This window comes from Drosophila hydei, unplaced genomic scaffold (assembly GCF_003285905.1).
Source record: "Drosophila hydei strain 15085-1641.00,03,60 unplaced genomic scaffold, DhydRS2 tig00000001-arrow-pilon, whole genome shotgun sequence".
Classification (NCBI taxonomy): domain Eukaryota; kingdom Metazoa; phylum Arthropoda; class Insecta; order Diptera; family Drosophilidae; genus Drosophila; species Drosophila hydei.
The window spans coordinates 4,363,403-4,382,849 of record NW_022045643.1 but is presented as its reverse complement, the minus strand read 5'-3'; the positions used below and the strand labels follow the sequence as shown (position 1 = coordinate 4,382,849).

The 19,447-nt window shown below is 39.3% G+C and overlaps 5 protein-coding genes across 6 annotated transcripts; 3 read left to right on the top strand and 2 right to left on the bottom strand.

The window, feature by feature from the left end:
- Positions 1-14: 14 nt before the first annotated feature.
- Positions 15-2,543, top strand: LOC111601733 (actin-related protein 3). The gene is made up of 6 exons (XM_023318457.2): positions 15-243; positions 349-529; positions 686-1,000; positions 1,079-1,615; positions 1,685-1,768; positions 1,828-2,543. Exons 1-6 carry the CDS (start codon positions 200-202, stop codon positions 1,921-1,923), a joined length of 1,257 nt encoding a protein of 418 aa, XP_023174225.2. The 5' UTR covers positions 15-199; the 3' UTR covers positions 1,924-2,543.
- Positions 2,544-2,706: 163 nt separating this feature from the next.
- On the bottom strand, positions 2,707-5,428 carry LOC111601738 (transcription factor 25). Its single transcript, XM_023318462.2, has 6 exons — positions 5,157-5,428; positions 4,710-5,098; positions 3,783-4,655; positions 3,381-3,707; positions 3,122-3,324; positions 2,707-3,022 (listed from the first exon to the last, which is right to left on the bottom strand). The coding sequence occupies exons 1-6, from the start codon at positions 5,301-5,303 to the stop codon at positions 2,859-2,861; spliced, it is 2,103 nt and encodes a 700-aa protein (XP_023174230.1). The 5' UTR covers positions 5,304-5,428; the 3' UTR covers positions 2,707-2,858.
- Positions 5,429-5,567: 139 nt separating this feature from the next.
- Positions 5,568-9,951, top strand: LOC111601736. Of its 2 annotated transcripts, XM_023318460.2 has the most exons (13): positions 5,568-5,887; positions 5,946-6,164; positions 6,222-6,666; positions 6,718-7,527; positions 7,586-7,749; positions 7,845-7,950; positions 8,005-8,139; positions 8,193-8,708; positions 8,762-8,911; positions 8,969-9,010; positions 9,066-9,170; positions 9,232-9,534; positions 9,594-9,951. In XM_023318460.2, exons 1-13 carry the CDS (start codon positions 5,777-5,779, stop codon positions 9,821-9,823), a joined length of 3,336 nt encoding a protein of 1,111 aa, XP_023174228.2. In that variant the 5' UTR covers positions 5,568-5,776; the 3' UTR covers positions 9,824-9,951. The 2 variants fall into 2 exon arrangements, with proteins under 2 accessions (XP_023174228.2, XP_023174229.2); XM_023318461.2 differs by lacking the exons at positions 9,066-9,170; positions 9,232-9,534; positions 9,594-9,951 and having other exon boundaries at positions 8,956-9,010.
- A 25-nt stretch (positions 9,952-9,976) lies between these two features.
- Positions 9,977-11,725, bottom strand: LOC111601739 (microfibrillar-associated protein 1). Its single transcript, XM_023318463.2, has 3 exons — positions 11,537-11,725; positions 10,562-11,477; positions 9,977-10,483 (listed from the first exon to the last, which is right to left on the bottom strand). Exons 1-3 carry the CDS (start codon positions 11,604-11,606, stop codon positions 10,048-10,050), a joined length of 1,422 nt encoding a protein of 473 aa, XP_023174231.1. The 5' UTR covers positions 11,607-11,725; the 3' UTR covers positions 9,977-10,047.
- Positions 11,726-13,964: 2,239 nt separating this feature from the next.
- LOC111601686 (sodium-coupled monocarboxylate transporter 1) lies at positions 13,965-19,356 on the top strand. The gene is made up of 7 exons (XM_023318392.2): positions 13,965-14,261; positions 16,796-17,500; positions 17,556-17,717; positions 17,778-17,893; positions 17,955-18,314; positions 18,417-18,878; positions 18,946-19,356. Exons 2-7 carry the CDS (start codon positions 16,847-16,849, stop codon positions 19,226-19,228), a joined length of 2,037 nt encoding a protein of 678 aa, XP_023174160.1. The 5' UTR covers positions 13,965-14,261; positions 16,796-16,846; the 3' UTR covers positions 19,229-19,356.
- Positions 19,357-19,447: the final 91 nt, after the last annotated feature.

The following is a 19,447-nucleotide window of genomic DNA, read 5'->3' as shown; positions in this document are numbered from 1 at the left end:
AGGTGTTGTGAATGTGTGTGTGAGTGACAAAGAGCGAAGTTTTTCTAAATGACACATCGTCGTTGGAGGAGGTGTGGTTGAAAATTTATAAAGTTTGGTGTTTATCAGCAAGGCAATCCATTTGAAAGTGGTGTAAAACTCAAGCTAACAGTGTAATTTAAACCGTTAAATAGAAATATCAACCAAATCCTCAGTCAACATGGCAGGCAGGCTACCGGCATGCGTAATCGATGTGGGCACCGGGTAAGTTTCGTGTGCGGTAGTTGTAACTGGTGCTGTATGTAAAAAGTGCCTTATTTGTACATAAACTTGAATGGACCACTAATGATACTTTAATTACATTGGCAGCTACTCCAAACTGGGATATGCTGGCAACAAGGAGCCACAATTTATTATACCCTCGGCAATCGCCATTAAGGAGTCAGCAGGCGTTGGCGACACCAATAAGAGACGCGTCACAAAAGGCATCGAGGATCTGGATTTTTTTATTGGCGACGAGGCGTTCGATGCCACGGGCTACGCCATTAAAGTAAGTGAGCAGCATTAACTATGCAAGGTTTATGCGCACGCATTTGGTACGGTATCGCAGCTCGTGAATAACTTCGTGATATGAGAACAGCTGATAAAAAACGGTTTATCAAAAGTGCTAAAACGTAGTGTGGTGTTGTGGTCTTGTGCTTTGTAGTATCCTGTGCGTCATGGTCTGGTTGAGGATTGGGATCTAATGGAGCGTTTCTTGGAACAATGCGTGTTTAAGTATTTGCGTGCCGAGCCAGAAGATCACTATTTTCTGCTAACCGAGCCGCCTCTAAATACTCCAGAGAATCGAGAATATACTGCGGAAATAATGTTTGAGACGTTTAATGTTCCTGGTCTTTATATTGCGGTTCAAGCCGTGCTAGCTCTGGCCGCCAGTTGGGCATCTCGATCAGCGGAAGAGCGAACCCTAACCGGCATTGTGGTAGACAGCGGTGACGGTGTGACACACGTTATTCCTGTGGTATGTGTATTACAAATTGTATTATTTACTCAGCATATCTTATCACTGTTTTCTACTCTCCCCCTAATTTTTCAACAGGCGGAGGGCTATGTGATTGGTTCATGCATCAAGCATATACCGATTGCCGGTCGCAACATTACGTCATTCATTCAGAGCTTATTGCGTGAACGGGAGGTGGGCATACCGCCAGAACAGAGCCTCGAGACTGCCAAAGCGATTAAAGAGAAGCACTGCTACATATGCCCAGATATAGCCAAAGAGTTTGCCAAGTACGATGCGGAGCCTAACAAGTGGATACGCAACTATACGGGTCTCAACACTGTCACAAAACAACCGTTCGGCGTGGATGTCGGGTATGAACGTTTCCTCGGGCCGGAGATATTCTTTCATCCTGAATTCTCGAATCCGGATTTTACCATACCACTCTCGGAAATTGTTGACAATGTCATACAGAACTGTCCAATTGATGTACGACGCCCTCTCTATAACAATATTGTATTGAGCGGCGGCTCGACTATGTTCAAGGACTTTGGTAGACGCTTGCAACGAGATATAAAACGGTCGGTAGATACGCGTTTGCGAATTAGTGAGAACTTGTCAGAGGGACGCATTAAGGTACATACTCGCTGATGTCTTATATTATGAGTCAATAGTGAGTCATGTCAATTCGAACTATCATTTCAGCCAAAACCTATCGATGTTTCGGTGATTACACATCATATGCAGCGTTATGCCGTCTGGTTTGGAGGCAGTATGCTGGCCTCAACGGTAAGCTTCGATTATAAAGCTATGAGAAATCATAACTCAATAAATATTTCACTTTTCAGCCCGAGTTTTATCAGGTGTGTCACACGAAGGCTGCCTATGAGGAGTACGGACCCAGCATTTGTCGTCATAATCCTGTCTTTGGTACAATGACATAATCATTATCGTTGTCTGTTCGCGGCTATCTGTGAAATGCTGCGTTTAATTACTTATTATTTTCGTTTTGATTTCGTTTTCTATATTCTATATGCGATCACGTATTCCACGCTATAGTATTGCTTAGCCGTTAATGATTTTCTATGTGTTAAGCTCTAAAGTTGTCCTAAATGTTTGTATATCAGCAATACGCGTAAATCATATTTGGCCAAATGATTATTTTTTGTGTGATTCTGATTTTGAATTTAAGCTAAAAGATCTTTAAACAACAATGTCTGCCAGTTAAACTTTTTATAAGGTGCATTACTTCTACAAGATTATATAATTGTATATGTGTAACTTTTTATAACCTACACTTACACACACTCACACATACACATACTCAACATGCAAACAAACAATACACACACCAAACGGCGCTCCATTGAATCCCGCTCTAAACACAATTATATATGAAATTGTACTTGTCATAGTAATATTTATATATTGCAATAACTGCAAAAGGTTTATATGTAAAAGAGAAAAATGATGAAAACTAATATTGATGAGAAATCTGTTTGTTATATTGATAAGCGTAACTGAAAAAGGCATTCATTAAATCAATAAAACATTCTTTAAGCTCAAGGCGATGTACTTGATAACTGCAATATTTTTTCCCTTGACCCAAACAGTAAGAATACTCAATGCATTTGTTCTAAAGCTTTGACAAGGAATTTAATTAATGCAATGAAAACACATGCATATTAGAAATTTGCTTTTAAATTTTGTGACAGCTGCATGAAGTGTTTTCCAAAAACACTGGCTCGAGAGCTCCGCTCTGGGATGCTGCGTACAGTAAGCAATGCAAATTATTTTGGTTGGTTACGTGTGTGGTGCATTGTTGTTTTTAAGTGTCTGTGGAGGATATAATGTATTATAATAATAATAATTGACCGCTCTAATCCACATAGTCGCTAGATCCTTCTTCTTCGTCGTCATTGCTACTGCTCGACTGAGCAACGGCTGTTTCCGGTGAGCGTAAATGCTCTGCAATACGGAAGTTTTGCAGAAAGTCACGCATGGCGTCCATCATCAGGGTCAATGATTGCTGGAGCCCAGCTTCTGCGGGAGTAAATGAAATAGCATATGCAGATATAATAAAATAATCGTTGAACTCTAATTAACAGGCATAAAAAAGATAAAACCAAATCAAAATTTAACCTTCAGCTTCGCCTTGAGCGTTGGCTTGGCGCGGCGGAAGTCCCAGCAAGTCGGGCGCAACAGCACCAGCTCCGGCAACGGCATCTGGTTGCTGCTGTGCGGCTGCAATGTTGTTTAGATTGAAAGACGGCAACAGCGACTGAAAAAACATGGACACAGAATTGTTTGTGTTGGTTGTGGGGCTGCTGCTTGAAGATGATTTGCTGTTAATGCGAGAAATTAGTAATGAAATATCTAAGGAATCCAATCTTGAACTAACCGCTGGTAGCAATTGACACTGTCAACGGGTGGCAGTGGGTCGTAGGTCATGATGGCCTGTTTCTCTTTCGAAACGAAAACGGCCAGAGGCACCTTCTCTTTGTAATCGGAGAGTATGACATGTCGTAAGATAGGTCGCGGTGGTGTGCCACCATAGCGAACTGAACGCTTTTCTTTGTAATCATTGATAATTGGATCCTTGCTGTCAATGCGATCCAAGACAGTATTTACAGTCGATTCCAGCCAAAAGAGAACATCGTTTTGCCGCCAAATGACCTTGGCTCGACATACATACAAGCAAACAAGCTGGTGAAGTGCTGGCGATTGGCTATAACAGAGAAAAAGAAAGTTTAGTGATTAGATTAGCACTGGCACTCATTGATAGGAATAAATGGTGACTCACTCGCCAGACACATCGGTAAAGAAATACGATGACGCTAGCACGCGTTTATCCGTTTGCACAGACATCTCTTCTAACAGCGGACGCAGAACACCGGGAAACATGAGCAATGCATATTGAAGAGCCTCATTGGCACGTTCACATCTGCCGTGCAGCGTGTAAAGCGCCAGTGCATACGAGTATGCCATGTTGGGCAGCTGGGCAAGATTGCGGGATGCGTTGTATTGTTCATAGAATTCCACAAGCCAACCAAATTGTTTGCTTCGTAAGGCGTAATAGTCGATGACTAGCACCATGGCTAAAGGATCAACATCTGGTTGCAGACTTAAGACCAGCTTGGAGATCTCAAATGCTGTGCGGCAACAGGCACGCTCTTCCAAGTACTGAGCGTGCTTGAAGAGCACAACAAAAAAGGCACGATTCTCTTGCCTCCGGTAATCTAGACGAGAGTTGCCCGACGTCAGGCTGAAGTTGATGTGCAGAGAGGATTCCAGCAGTAGAAGCGCACGCTCAATCAATTCGGATGCTAAAGCGAAGTCCTCTGTCATCTTGCAAACCTCACTCAGCTGCACGAGCGAATCGACGTGAAAGGGACAACGTTTAATTAACGTGATCAAGAATTCCGAATCTATGCGTTCTAATGCTGACAAAAACATGTGCTGCACGCCCTGATAGTACTGACTATGCTGGAAGGTAAACCATTGAACATTTTCTTCATCGTTCTTTTGAATTTTCGGACTAGTGGAGGAGCTAGGCGATTCGGGTGTTGGTAGCAGCTTCATAGTGATAATGTTCTTGGTCAATGGCGGCCATGAATCCTTGGCAGTTACCATATAGGTAGATTTTAGCGTGGTCTTTTGGCGACCACGTTTGTTTCTAATGGAATATAGTATGAATAAATGATATTTCTTAGACAACATAGAAACTTACTCAACTTTGACAACGCGTCTGCCAAATGTACGTCTCATTTCGTTTTGTTGATTCAAGTGTTTAAGCTCTACCATCAATAGTTTTTTGCTGGCCAATTTCCCACCCCCTTCAGCTCCTAAAGGTGCTGTTACAGTTAGTAGTGGTGTCTTTTCTAACTGTTTGGGCACTGCATCATAGACTTTACCAAGAAGCGGATCAACTTTTTCGAAATATTTGTCCTGGCGCTCGTTATCCTCACTACTGATATGATTACCATGCGATTTGACTTTCTTCTTCCGTTTCTTCTTCTTTTTCTTCGCAGCGGTATTGGCTTGTATGGCCGCAGATGGATGCTCCGTTTCGTTGTCATCCTCTTTGAATTCACTCTCGGAGAGACTTTGTTGGTTGAGCTGTAAGTCCCATATTTTCAACGTTAGCAGAACACATTGAAAACGTATGGGTACTTACCAAATCAAATGGATTTAAATGCGATTTTCCCCTGACCGTGTCGAGTTCGTCATTGTCAGTTAAGTGGTCGTTGTCTAATTCATCATCTGGCGGCGGTGCTAGAATATCTGAGCCACCCTGCATCTTCTTTAGCATTCGCGCGGACATGTTTTTAGTTGTCACTAAGCAAATTTACACATGTGAAAAATTATTTACAAAAAAACTACAAATAAATGTCGTTTTCCTGTTTTATTTTATTTGTTTTTGTCACGAAGACTGACGTCCCTGTCAAAATATAGAGAATGTAAAATTTGTATAACAGCGATATTAATGTAAAGAACGGTGCGCAGTCTGGCATCTCTTCTTCTTAACATTTTGATTATAACATTGCAGCGGTCACACTTGTGCTTCGGCCGCTGGGCTGGCAGATGATAAGTTTTTCGTAAATTTATATTTTTTGTATTGACGGAATTTTTTGTTGTTAGACCGCTTGTTTGTTTGCCCTTACATTTTTCTACGACTTTGTTACGTGTTGATGCCAATTCGTAAAAGGGAACATCTAAGTGAATTTAAATGTGTATTATAAGCTATCACAGTTTTTCGCGCCATTTTTTGTATTTTAATCATTGTATATTATAAATATGGTGACCATAATCGTAGATATCGTCAACAATAAAGCGGTTAAGCTTGAACCAAACATAATATATCGTGTGGGACGCCGGCTGGGTCTTGAATTTTCTATTGAGGATGAGGTAAGTTCCTTTGATTGATTTCTTTGCAATTGGCACTACAAGGTTCATCTATTTGAAGTCCGTAGAGCTTGCACATGCTACAATTGCTTTGCTAGCCGGCGGAATTGTGCGCTTAGCAGCTGTGAATGGCGACGTTTTTGTGAACAACCTTAAAACGGGACTGGAAATCAAGAGCATAAGCGAAGCAGATGCTATCAATGGACACATTGATTTGCGTTTTGGCAATGTGACTGCCAAATTGCGCTTTAACGATGCCAAACGTTTGGATAACGAAGAGGTAAAAAATCCTATACAATGAGGCCCAAAATAATATTAGTTTATCTTTTCTGATTAGTCAAACGATACCAGCGGATTTGATGAGGACACTAGAAGAGATAAGTCAACAAATATAACTGGCGATAGCTTCAACATTCCCGAATCGGAACCTCAATCAGTTAACAATACAGGAATTACAGATAGTTTCATCATTCCTGAAGCTCAGGCTATTTGCTTTGATCGATCTGCAAGGGTTAGCAAACAATCAAAGATATCATTGGGCGATGATATTCTAATACCTGAAACTCAAGATGTTCTGCTCAATGCTGGTAATAATCCAGTTCTAATGAATCATGAACTGGATATTATCAGTGAAGATGATTGTTCAGAGTTCGGTACTCAAATACGCATTTGCACTCAAGAATTCAATGAAATTAATGAAGATGCTATTGACGATTTTGATTCATCGCTTGTGCTTGGGGATGGACCGATGTATGTGCTACCACCTGCCAGGCAGTCAAAAGGTAATACAAATTTTATTTAACTGTGTATTATTGATTAAACGATCCTTTTAGATAACACGGGAGCTGATTCGGATATGAGTGCCTTGAATTGGTCCGCATCTAATTCAAAATGCACTGCATTGAATAGCACCAAGGCTGATGATTCGTTGTCGCGTGGCGATATCTGCCTAACTCCAGATTTATCTCTACCAGGTAAAAGTTCTGAAGACCTTATTGAGGATGTTTGCACTCCAGATATATTTGACGTGCTTAATACCGAACGAAATGAACGTCTCGGCTCTTGCACACCTGACTTAAATCTGCCTTCAACCGTGCTCTCTAGTCCATCGATTAAAGTTGTTGACAAACCGAAGCAATCAGCAGTTGACAGCATTGAGACGCCAGATTCCATGCCAGCGGAGTTGCTGGATAACTCCCATTGTATAGCAACGCATGCAGTGCCTGCAGCAAACTTAACGCAAGAGCGCAAATCGAGTACATCTGATGATAATTTGGAAGACTTCATTGCCACACAGGCTTTCGTAAGACCACGAGCACCTGTGTCGCAATCCAAGGAGTTTACGGTCACAAGATTGAGCATTACTGCCCAAATTCATAACCATAATGAAGATTTTATTGAAACGCAAGCATTTCCTACAAAGGAAACGACATCAGATATTTTATCAAATATTGCTCAGGGAAATTTAGAAGACTTTATTGAAACACAGGCATTCATTAAACCGTCTCGAACGTCTGAAGCAGCACTAAACCAAACGGTCGACACAATATTAAAGATCACTGCCAAAATAGGTGATAATACAGAAGATATGTTGGAGACTCAATTATTTATATCTCCCGCGACGAATAGTGATAAAACTTCAGGTAAAAGGACATATGTTTAAGTGGATTGATAACCTTAACCTTAACGTGTTCCTTTTAGCTAATGAAAACGATGCTGAGTATTTGAAAGTTCCTAGTTCAGTTAAAATGGGAGATGAACTTGATAAAGAGCTTAGTCAACTGATTGCGCTTTCTTCATCCGACGAAGACGAGCAATATTTTATTGAGCAATTTAATAACACAGTCGAAAATTGTATTAACAAGGTACTTAAACATAAAAAAAAGACGCACCCAGTTCATTAATCTACTGAAACCTTCTTCAAGTTGATTTCCTTTATCAAATTAAATCTTTTACGTAGATTCAGCAACCCAAAACATCGGGAAACGTTCAGAAGGACCAGCAACAGTTAGAAAACAATACCGGCCGTAAACGTTCCTCTCGTTCAGAATCACCAGCAGCCTTACGTACGTTATTATAATATATAATACAGCTGTTTCATTGAAATAATTCTTATCCAGCATGCAAAAGAGGACGCACAAGACAAATCTCAAAATCAGCTGTAGCATCTGAAATAGAGGAGAACAACGTTGAAGTTCCTCCGATAGAAAACAGAACGCGATTGAAGCGATCATTAACAGCTAACGCGGATCCGCGTAAGTAAAAAAATATATTTGTATATTCATTTTTAATTCTGATTCTTTTGCAGCTCTAAAAAAGACACGAGGAAAAACATCAGAGCTAATTAGTGAAAGTGCTTCAGACGCAAAAGCACAAAAGATTAAAGCATCTAATCAAAAGGATTCCATTGAAGGCCGACTCCGGGGCAGAGCACGTGGCAGCAAAAATACAACACAAGAAAGTGAGAATATTAGCAGTGAAGTTAAAGTGGTAGCAAAAACTGCCAAAAAACAAATTGAACTTGCCAATGAAGCTGCAAGTTGTAGCAAAGAGAGTAAAACTAGAAAATCTAAGCAGAAAAATGACTCAAGTAATGATCAACCAGACGTTATCCACGATATACAACCAATTAGCAGCAGAACAAGAAGGCGATCTCAGTTAATTGACATTATTGAAGAAACTGGTAAAGATGTTGTGAAAAATAAAAAAGATGCTAGCAAAGAGGACGAAACACTGATACCAAGAAAAGAATTACGGCATCCAGTTAAGGCACCTGCCAAAAAAAACAAAGCAGGAAATGCCCACTCAACCAACGAAGCTGATTGTGAGTTTATGAGGTTTGCTTCGAAGATTAAATTTTACATTTCTTATCTATAGCTCCCAAGCCAAAATCTAAAACTGATGACAAAAAAGAGGTTAGTAGTGAGCCATCTATCAGAGCTTTGCGCAATAACAGAGTATTACTGGAAGCTGTTGAAGGCCAAATGAAAGATGGCCCAACAACTAGCTCTAATGCTCAAACAATGAGTAAGTACAGTAGTTCTAACAATATATTTGATATAAATCATTAGCATTTCTTTTAAGATGCTCGTAGAAACAAGGTATCTAGTCGAAATCCAGTTACAGGTAAGTATTTAAGATTTTAGGTCATAGAGAAATTCTAATATATGTTGATTTTCAGAAATAAACGACTACATCAAGAAAATAAAAAGATCTCGAAAAATTCGTTTAGCATTATCCATGTGCAATCAAGCTGCGCTGACTTCAGTTATGGCGGCTTTAAAAAGTATTTCATCTTAAAGATTTTTAGTTAAATTTCAATTAATAATATATCTTACTTTTTATAGATGCTATAGAAGTCACCAATGATCCAGTGGAATGCGATTTGGTCATCATGGATAGAGGCGAACGCACCTACAAGTTCTTGATTGGAGTTGCTGGAAATAAACCCATATTGTCCAGTCAATGGTTATATGCTATGAAGCAAACTTGTTCCATTAGTGTTGAATCGGAGCATATATTCAAGGACGACAAATTCGAGCAGATGTTTAAGTTTCAGCCGTTATCAGTATTTGAAACCCCCAGTTTATTGAAAGGATTAGATTTTATGATCGGTGAGGGCATCCAGCCGAGTGCGAAGGATATGAAAGGTAATTGATTCTAGCTCAATGGTCGCAATTGATTTAAAAGACCTGTTTTTTTATTGCAGCCATTATTGAATGCGCCGGTGGAACCGTGCATACTAAGGTGCCTTCAATCGCAAGTAAGAACAAACTATATGTGATTGCTAGTAAGCAAGATAAGCACGTTTGGCAGCTGCTCAGAAACTACAAGAATGTACAATACATTAAAACTGAAGGTGTTATGCAAGCTTTGGTACAGCATAAAGTAGAATTGTTGAATGAGCACAAGCTAAATTTTCTAGAGATAAGCAAATAGATAGATATAAGTGTAAAAGCACTCAGATGAAGTGCAAAAAAAAAACTGTTGGATTTACATTGTAACTGGCCAGCATTTAATCACCTAGTTATATATTTTGTATGGTCTATGTATTATGTATTTATCGAATTATTTTTTTCTAAAAATTGTGCCAGTTATTTATATTTGGAGATTATATTCTAATTTGTATTTACTTTTGAACTTTTTTACAATTGTCATTTTTACTATTCCAACTTCTTTCGTTTTGAGCCTGTTGGCTTGTCGAATTGCTGTCTCATGCCGCCGGCGCGTTCGTTATGAAACTTCATGTTGTTGGAGGTTTCAGCATACCATGGTGAATCGAATTTCGTGGTATCCTGATCAACTAAATGCGTGTACTTGGTGCGACCACAGCGCCCAAAGTTCTTCACTTGCATCACCTTCGGCAAAATAGTCTTATCAAAGTGATCCTCGAGCGTGGCCTGTGCGAAGTCTCGCTTCAGCACGTCGTTTTCTTCGTCTAGATAGAATGCGCCGCGATGATAGTATTTCTGCAGGAATTTATATTTGCCTTTGGTTGCCTTGTTGGTCACAAGCTTGGGATTCGACCGAAGCTCCTGGCGTCTCTCCTCTTCCGTGAGATTTCGCATGCGCTCGATTTCCAGTTTTTCATGTTCAGCGCTGAAAATTGATATTCAAATAATTATAGTGAATAATTATATTTTCTTAATTTATATTAGAATTAATTAAGTCACTTACTTATCGCGCTCTTCCCTATCTCGCTTCATACGTTTCAGTTCGCGCAATTTCCATGCCTCGTACTCCACCTCATCGTTTTCATCGGCAGTGCAAACATCGTCTATGCATGCTTCGTTCGTCTCTGGCTTTATTTTTTCCAAGTCCTTCTTTACACTCTCTTCCACCATGCGCAATGTGGCGCGTCTTCTCTCTTTTGCAGCACGTTTGGCCTCGGCTTCCAATTGTTTCTGTTTTTGAGCCTCGCGTTCCTTCTCCTGTATGGTCGCTCGATCTCGCTTGCGCACGAAGAGCGGCTTTAGTCGAGGCTCGTTCTCTTCTTCGCTCTCCGTTTCTTCTTCATATTCGGAGCTCTCAGACTCGGATGATTCCGACTGCTTCTCATCTTCTTTTTGCAGCACCTCTTCTTCTCGCTGCTGCTGCAACATACGCGATCGCAACTTTGAACGACGCTTCTCCAATTCTGTGTCACTTAGCTCGGAGTCCGTGTCCGATTCAGATGCAAGAGTAATCTTATTGGTGGCACGTTCAATTCTTCGCTGCTGTTCACTGTTTTCGTCAGGAACTTGTTCTTCATCTTCGCTAGCGCTTTCCACCATTTCGGGCTCATGAATGTGCCTGTGACGTTCTCGGCGTTCGCGCTCCAAGTCTTCCGTGTCAACTGGACGTGCGCGCAAACGCCGTAGACGTGGATCATCTACCTCTGCCTCATCCTCTTGCTCCGCTGTCTTCTCATCCCCGCTTTCACGACGTGACAGCTCAAGTTTGTGGCGCTCCGCTTTGTGTCGCTCCAAACGCTTCCGATTGTCCACGAAATCATCATCGTCACTCTCGTCTGAGCTGGAGTCTGCGCGTGCATAATCAGGTCGTTTGCCAGATATATAACGCTGTACCTTTACCTTTTGCATAGAAATCTCGCCTGGAACAAGGCATAAAGATTTATTTAGTTTCTTCAATGCGGATTCCCGCCTAGCTTACCCTTTTCATTTCTAATAGGCACCGCGCCTGCGGTGCACTGTATACCCGTAGGGGCGGCTGGCGCACTCATTATTAACGCAGTTTGTTATAAAATATGTTTGTTTTTACTAATTTTTCTATATTTTCAGCAAAATTTTCAAGTTTTGTTTTCTTTCAGAGCTGTGAAATGTTTGACGATACTATCGTTTGTCGGGAGACCATAGTTATGCAGTTAACAGCACCATTTTGAGTTTTACATTTATGCTTACAGCTGCCACAATGGCGCGCTCTGTTAACTTTGAATACAAAAAGTAAATGTGACTTAGTATTAGTTACCTGATGATCTATGTGCAATGAGTCATTTAAGTTTAGATCAAGTCTGCCTCCAATTGAGACACATTCAATAATTAATGCTATTTATGTAAGACGCCGTCAATTTTAGCAATTTGAACGCCCACTTTCATTAATAGAAACAATTAACAATTGACTTTTACGCTTTCTTTTCTATTTGTTTTCTTCCAATTCAGGGGCGTACAGACAGCCAAGCCAAAGACCAAAGGCCAACTAAAAATTCTTCAATTTTGGCTTATATATCTTATATCATTAAATAAATATTTTTATAATAATCCATCGATCTCTAATGGGAAGAAACACTCAACAAAGATGTAGTTTCCACATCTCTGTGCCACATAAATCCCAACTAGATAATCCTATTTTTGTCAATTATGCGTCGCTCTTTTAATTATTGCTAAAATTATTGCACATGGGCCATACATGTGCAAAAGTTAGACCCTTGTGACAATTACTAAATTTAAATAAAAATTTATTGCTCTGTCGACGTGTCAGTCTCTTTCTTTTTGTCTTTAAGTGACAAATGCTTTCAATTCAAATTTCTAATACATTTCAATTAACATTAAACACTTTAGCAACATTTTGCAAGAATAGCAAAGAACACATCAAAATAATTGTAAACAAATAATTTTCTATTAACAAGAACACAAGCCCATTGTTGCCGGTTGCTCGTTGTAAATCGGTACCAGATCGAACTCGTTATCGTTATCCAAGCATGAGACACCAAATATATACATATGTCTATGCATAACCAAGAGACGTAAGATCTCCCCCCGCACCAATTGAGATAAAAATCGTATAGACAAATGCTCAAATATTAATTGCTGCAATTTTTTCCCTCTTTCAGTTATTTGCATCCACAAAAGGGCGTTAGTTGTGGAACCACCCTATTCATGGAGGCGTGGATGCAGCTCATAGCCTTATAATTGAGTTGTGCTAAGTTGTTTTGCATTTCAATATCTTCATGTAATATCAGTTTTACACTATAATGAGCAGGCGTAGTAGGAGCAAGCGGCGCCTCTGATTAGCCTTTGGGTGCGTGTTCAATTGATGCTGGGGATTCCGCTTTAAAGAAGTTGTCGCCAGTATTTTCCGAAAATCCCTTTTGCATGACTATATTAGAATTGTTTACACACTGTTTGTTCAACACGCAATTATTAACCAAACAAATGAGAGTAGTCAAGTTGAGAGGGCACGTTTAGCGCATACCCTAAGCCATGTAATGAGTTGCTGTTGTGGATAGGGAGAATGAGAGTAGTCATTAAAAATGTAAAATATCAAATTAACAACTCTTTTAATGTGGATAATGTCGATGTGGAGATATATGTTCAAATAATTCGAGTTTTATAATATGTATGGATATATGTTTCGGTGGATAGACAGAGAAACGAATAAAGGGACAGACTGATAGACATACAGACACAGCTAGAACTCGATCGACTCGTCTTGTATTTCTATTCAATAATTTATATACATTTTAATGGGGCACCCAAGACATATAATAATTATTAATAAAAAGATATAGATTGAATTTCACTTTTATTTTAAAAGCTTTCTATATATTCATGTAATATCAGGCTTTACAACTATTTCTAAAATATAAACGAAATTGTAACCATATCGTATTATATTATTAAGAAATTTCTAACATTGCAACTGTAAATAGACAAAAAAAAAACGTTTCTTTTTAGCGCAGTTTGGTATATAGCCCAATCGCAGTTTATTATTAAATGGGAAATATAAAAATTACAAAATGCATTTATTTATTATGAATTTCTTCAAGATATCAATTAAGGCTTCAGCCAGGTCTACGTTGAGTGCGCTGCGTTCTGCTCTCTCTCTCTCTCTTTCTGTCTTTCCTTATCTTCGATCTGTTTGCTATTTGTTGGCCAGACTCTCTCTCCCTCTCTGTATAGGGCTTTTGGTATACTCTCCATTTGGGGTCTTGCCTAAGACACTGAGCGAATCGGCGTCGCATCGATCGTGTGCTGGCCATATAAAAGCCCCTGACAATACGCAGACAAAGTCATTCATTTGAAAACTTTCAATACGCTCGAGCTCCGATAAATACGAGAACACAATATCTTATTTTGTATATTTCAATAGACAAAAAGTATTATGTTTAAATAAAACAAATAAATAAAAAACAACAAAAAACTAACTAAATTTGCAGTGCCTAACAAATCCTGTGCTCCCAGTGCTGTGCAGTTCTTTTTTTATTAAAAAAAAAAGTTTTCAAATTGTGAATATAATATTAATGAAATATAAAAACAATCGCGGCTTTATTTTGCAAATACAATTTAGAACATTTTTAACTTAGTTTTGTGTATACAACGGAACGACTTCAGCGACATCAAAGGACTTTAGGCCTAAGGATTAAAGAGTTTTTTATAATGTAAGTAAAACCAAAAGCAAATGCAGCTGCTCAAATATAATTTTATTTTCGTATTTATTATTTTGCATTTAATAAATAAATTAATTAAATTATATTAACTGCACATGCAAAGCTAATTAATAAACAATAGAGCAAACTGCACAATAGACTTGCTGACTTGATCGACTTTTGATAAAATCATAAAAAAGTATATAATTATATTAAAAAATAAAAATGTTGAGTAAAATATAAACAGTTACACAATATTATTAAAAAAAGGTATTTAGTATAAACAAACAATATTTGTTAAATAATACTTGTTCAAAGTAACAAATTGCAAAGTATAAATCAATAAATAAATCAGCGGTGGCAGCTTTATGAACTGTTTAATAAATTTTTCTTAATTTGTGTCCCCCATAAAATACACATATATATATATATATGTATTTTTTTTTTGTTGATCATCTTATTGATTCATGTGAGAGACAGCTGCTTGTACATATATGTTATACGTGTACCTAACGGATATGTCTGAAAGTACTTATTTGTAATTGAAATTCTCAACTTTCGTTGAGGTCATAAATAAAAGAGTTTATATTGTGCAAAATATAGTAATTGTTGATTTGCCACACATTCACTGGGTGGATCCAGTTAATCTTAGCAACTAGCCAAAATGGGTATTTATTTTGAATTACAACAAAATGCTGCTACGGATAGCTGAGCAAAAACTGCCCCATAAATATACTCTTTTCATTTCACTTCACTATATTATATATAAATATATATTTAAATATATATTACAAAAGCTATTTGCTGGCTGGAATGCCATGCTTTACTGTTACTGTGTAAAGCCCTTAATGAATTTCCCTAAACTATAATGAAGCCCAGAGAAAAATTGAGTGCAATCTGTATGTTAAACAGAGCTGAGAATCAATATACCAATTATTACCATACCAAGCGTAAAAAATGAACTATTTTTAATGCAAATATTTACAGTTACAAATTTATATATATACTTATTAGACATCTGTGTTCGGAGAGTAACTCATTCCGTCGGACGATATCAACAGAGTTTGCTTTCGCAATACTCGTAAATTATCAACAATAAAGTTTTGTATGCACACAACAGCAACAGCAGCAAATTTCAAATATGTCAAATGGAATTGCGTACAGCTTGTCGGCAGCTAGCATTTCTTTTCACTACTATTATTGTGAAATTATATTTGTTATTATTGTTCTTAATCATGGACGGACATCGTGATAGCCGCAGAGCGAAATGTTGTCCAAAGATACGCGCATATTAATTGAGCTTCATTTCAGACAGATCGCCAGCAGCAGGCGGCGGTGATGCAGAGATGAAAGAGATTGATTAATAGACAGAGATAGAAAGAGAGAGAGAGAGAGGGAAAAAGAACGATAGGGAGGGTGGATCGAGAGAGGAAAGTGGAAAAAAGAAAGAGGAAGTGACAACTAGAGAGAGAGTAGGAAATAAAATAAAGATAAAGAGAGAGCTGCTGCGCCCTTTAAGAATCTGTGATCGTCTGGACTGTCAGGCCTGTCTGCTCGATAGGCATTTTTCTTTGCCTCTTGGACAGCGTCACTTGCTTGCGCCTGCTTCTTGGCCTCAGTCACAGTTTCTAGCCAAAACTGGCACGAGCCGGCATTTCCAACACGAACCAGTTAGGTTTGCTTTAAACTCATTGATTTGCGCGCATATTGCTCACATGTTCCTATGGGCCAGGAGTTGCTTTTCAGATATTCTGTTACATTCATGAATCAATTTTAAGTCGGAATTTAATTAAATATAATATAAGAATAAGATATAGTGTATATAAAATAAAACTAATTATTAAATAAGAAAATTAATGATTTTATTAAAAAAAAATGTATTAGAAATAAGATGATAATAATAGAAATAACCAAATTTTTATGATTTTAATTTTTATTTCATTTGCAAAATAAAATTTTAGTCAACAATGAATTTAAGCATAAAATGAAATACTTTTATATTCCGAAATGAAATGTATTTATTTTAATGTTACCCCAATTAATATTAACTATTATCTCAATATCAAATCAATTTCCACACTCATAAAATATTGTAAACAAAATTCGAAGAATATTCAAGTAAATACCATGTCCTCGAAGAACGTTTCGTTTCGGGCCCATAAAAAATATGAATATTAATACAGTGAACATTTTATGGAGGCGACTTAATAAAATTGTTTATGTAAGGAAATGACAAATTCATATTTGAACTGCGTCTCATTGGATATATGAATTGTGTGTATCTCACAGATACATTTCCAGCTACAGATACAGATACAGGCAGATACTTAATTGATTAACGACGCCTACAGCAACGGAGCTTTGTAATTGCCGCCACTGTAAAACCTTGAACTTATCAAGAATTTATAGTATAATACAAATATATATATATATATATATATATATATATATATATGGATATCATATGTATCTTAGCTATATTTAAGCTTAATTATTTGGCTTAATTTATAACTAAACTTGGTTTATGTTTATGTATTTCTTTGCAGCTTGTGGTTGTGTAACTTAGTTAAACATCTCTGAGGAAACACATTGGCAACATGTTTGGCACCATTTTGAAATTGCTAACACTCTGCGCCTTGGCGCATTCTATTAACGCCCACACACTAAAGCAGGACCCGCAACGGCAGCAGCTGCCCATCACACCTGAGCAGAAGTATTTGATTGTGCGTGGCGAATCGTCGGCTAGCTCTGAGGAGCATTTGCAGTTTAATGATGCAGCCACACTGCTGCTGTCAGCTTTCAAGACACAGCAGTTGGAGGCTACCCTTGACTTGGAGGAGTGCAGCGAGCCCAGTCACAAGGCAACCTTCTCAGGCATTGACTATATCATTCTGCTGTCTATGCTCGTCGTCTCACTGGGCATCGGTATCTTCTATGGCTTCTTCCAGACGGGCGGCAGCTCCTCTGATGACTTTCTGCTTGGCTCAGGCATGAGCTTGCTGCCTGTGACGCTTAGTCTAACTACGAGCTTCATCACAGCCATTGAGCTGCTGGGCAATCCATCCGAGATGTACTTCCAGGGCACACAGTTCGTGCTGATTGTGATCCCCATGCTGCTGGTCATACCCGTGGCTGTCAAGGTATTCTATCCAATTTACTTCAAAATGGAACTAACCAGCTGCTACGAGTACCTGGGCATACGCTTTGGCAAGGAGATACGCATCCTGGGCGCAGTGCTCTATGTTATACAGGTAAGTTGACTCAGCTGTGATTTGGATTTGGCTCATTCCACTTCTTTCGCTGCAGATGTGCTTCTATACGGCTGTGGCTGTCCTGGCTCCAGCTATAGCTTTGTCCAAGGCAACGGGCTTGGATACGAAAATAGCAGTGGTGCTTATCTATGTGGTCTGCGTGTTTTACTCGTCGATGGGCGGCATCAAAGCGTGTGTCATAGCTGATTCCTTTCAAGTGAGTCTTAGGCATTCAAATTATTTTTGGCATGTATCTATATTATGTAATATTCCCTAGGCTGCTGTTCTGGCCGTCTCTTTAGTGTTGATCGTTTTCCTGGGCTCCTTCTATAGCGGTAATCCTGTGCAAGTTTTTCAGATAGCAGCTGAACGCAGCCGCTTGGAGTTCTTCAAGTAAGCGACTATCTACAACTAACATCAAGCTGCGTCTTTAATCTGGGCATCTTCCTTGCAGCTTCGATCCCAGTCCCACAACTCGTCACACCGTCTGGTCCGTGGTCATTGGCGGATTTTTCTATTGGACTTCGCTGTTTTGCACCAATCAGGCATCTGTGCAGAAGTGCATGTCTCTCAAGTCCTTGAAGCTGGCCAAGATAGCTTTGGGCTTTGCCATCATTGGACTGGTTGTCGTCTTCTTGCTCAACTTTTATACGGGTCTCATGGTCTTCAGTCACTATGCAGATTGTGATCCATTGAGTGTCGGACGCATCACAGCCTCCGATCAGCTCTTGCCTTACTATGTGATAAATACATATGATCATGTCTATACGATTGCGGGCATCTTTGTGGCGGGCATCTTTGCTGCTAGCTTGGGGTAGGTCTAAAATTGATTAAGTTGAAGATCAGCTGTCTAGCTAGACGCAATCAGTATAACTTGATTTGCAACACTATTCAAAACTTACAATACTCTTTACAGAACTGTTGCATCCGCATTGAACTCACTTTCTGCTGTCACCTGCGAGGATTTGCTGATCAATGGCATGAACATTAAAATTTCGCCCGAGAAAGGCGCTACCTATGCCAAGTGGATGTCTTTGATCTATGGCATCGGCTCCTTTGGTTTGGTCTTCATTGTGGAACATTTGGGCGGTGTGCTGCAGGCCACACTGACGCTGAATGGACTCATTGGAGGCGTTACTTTGGGTCTATTTGTGTTGGGCATTGCGTGCAAGCAGGCGAATACGAAGGGCGCCTTCTATGGTGGGCTCCTCTCATTGGCACTGGTCATCTTTGTGGGCGTCGTGGCACAGCTGGGCAACGTGGAGACACCAGCTTTGCCCACCTCCGTGGAGCGTTGCGATTGCCATGTGAATGTGACGGGCATCATTGACGATTTGCTAAGCGAAAGCTTATTGGTACCGGCGGAGGAGGGGTTTACGTAAGTTTCGATAGCTCCAGATAACTTATTAACTATTTTATGATAATGAATATTCGGCCTTCTCTAGCTCCTGGTCCATATTTCGTCTGAGTTACATGTGGTTCAGCATGGTTGGCTGTTTGTTAACGGTCTTTCTTGGCTGGCTGATATCGGTTATCATTGATGCAGTGCAACGGCGCAGCGTACGGAAGCTTACGGCCAGGGGCATTGATAATCCCGCCGTTACCGATGATGTTTTCAAGTGCGACGATCCAGTGATCTTCACCACAGTGAAGTGCATTGAGCCGACCAACGGCGAGGGTCATGTCAACTTGGCCATACGTCTAGACGATGAATGCAGTCCGAAATAGATACCTTCAATATGCAAAAACAGATTCCTGGTGTAAGCGTAACCTCCATGTACAAAGCTTTCCTAGTTTGCCTAAACTTAGTCGAATGAGTGATTTCTAGTTTGTAAGCATCCATCTGTGGCTAACCACGGACATTATTTTACTAATTTTAATATTTTACTTATGTAAAGTGTGAATTTATCTTAGATTAGTTGAATTTATAACGCAGTTCTTTGCGTT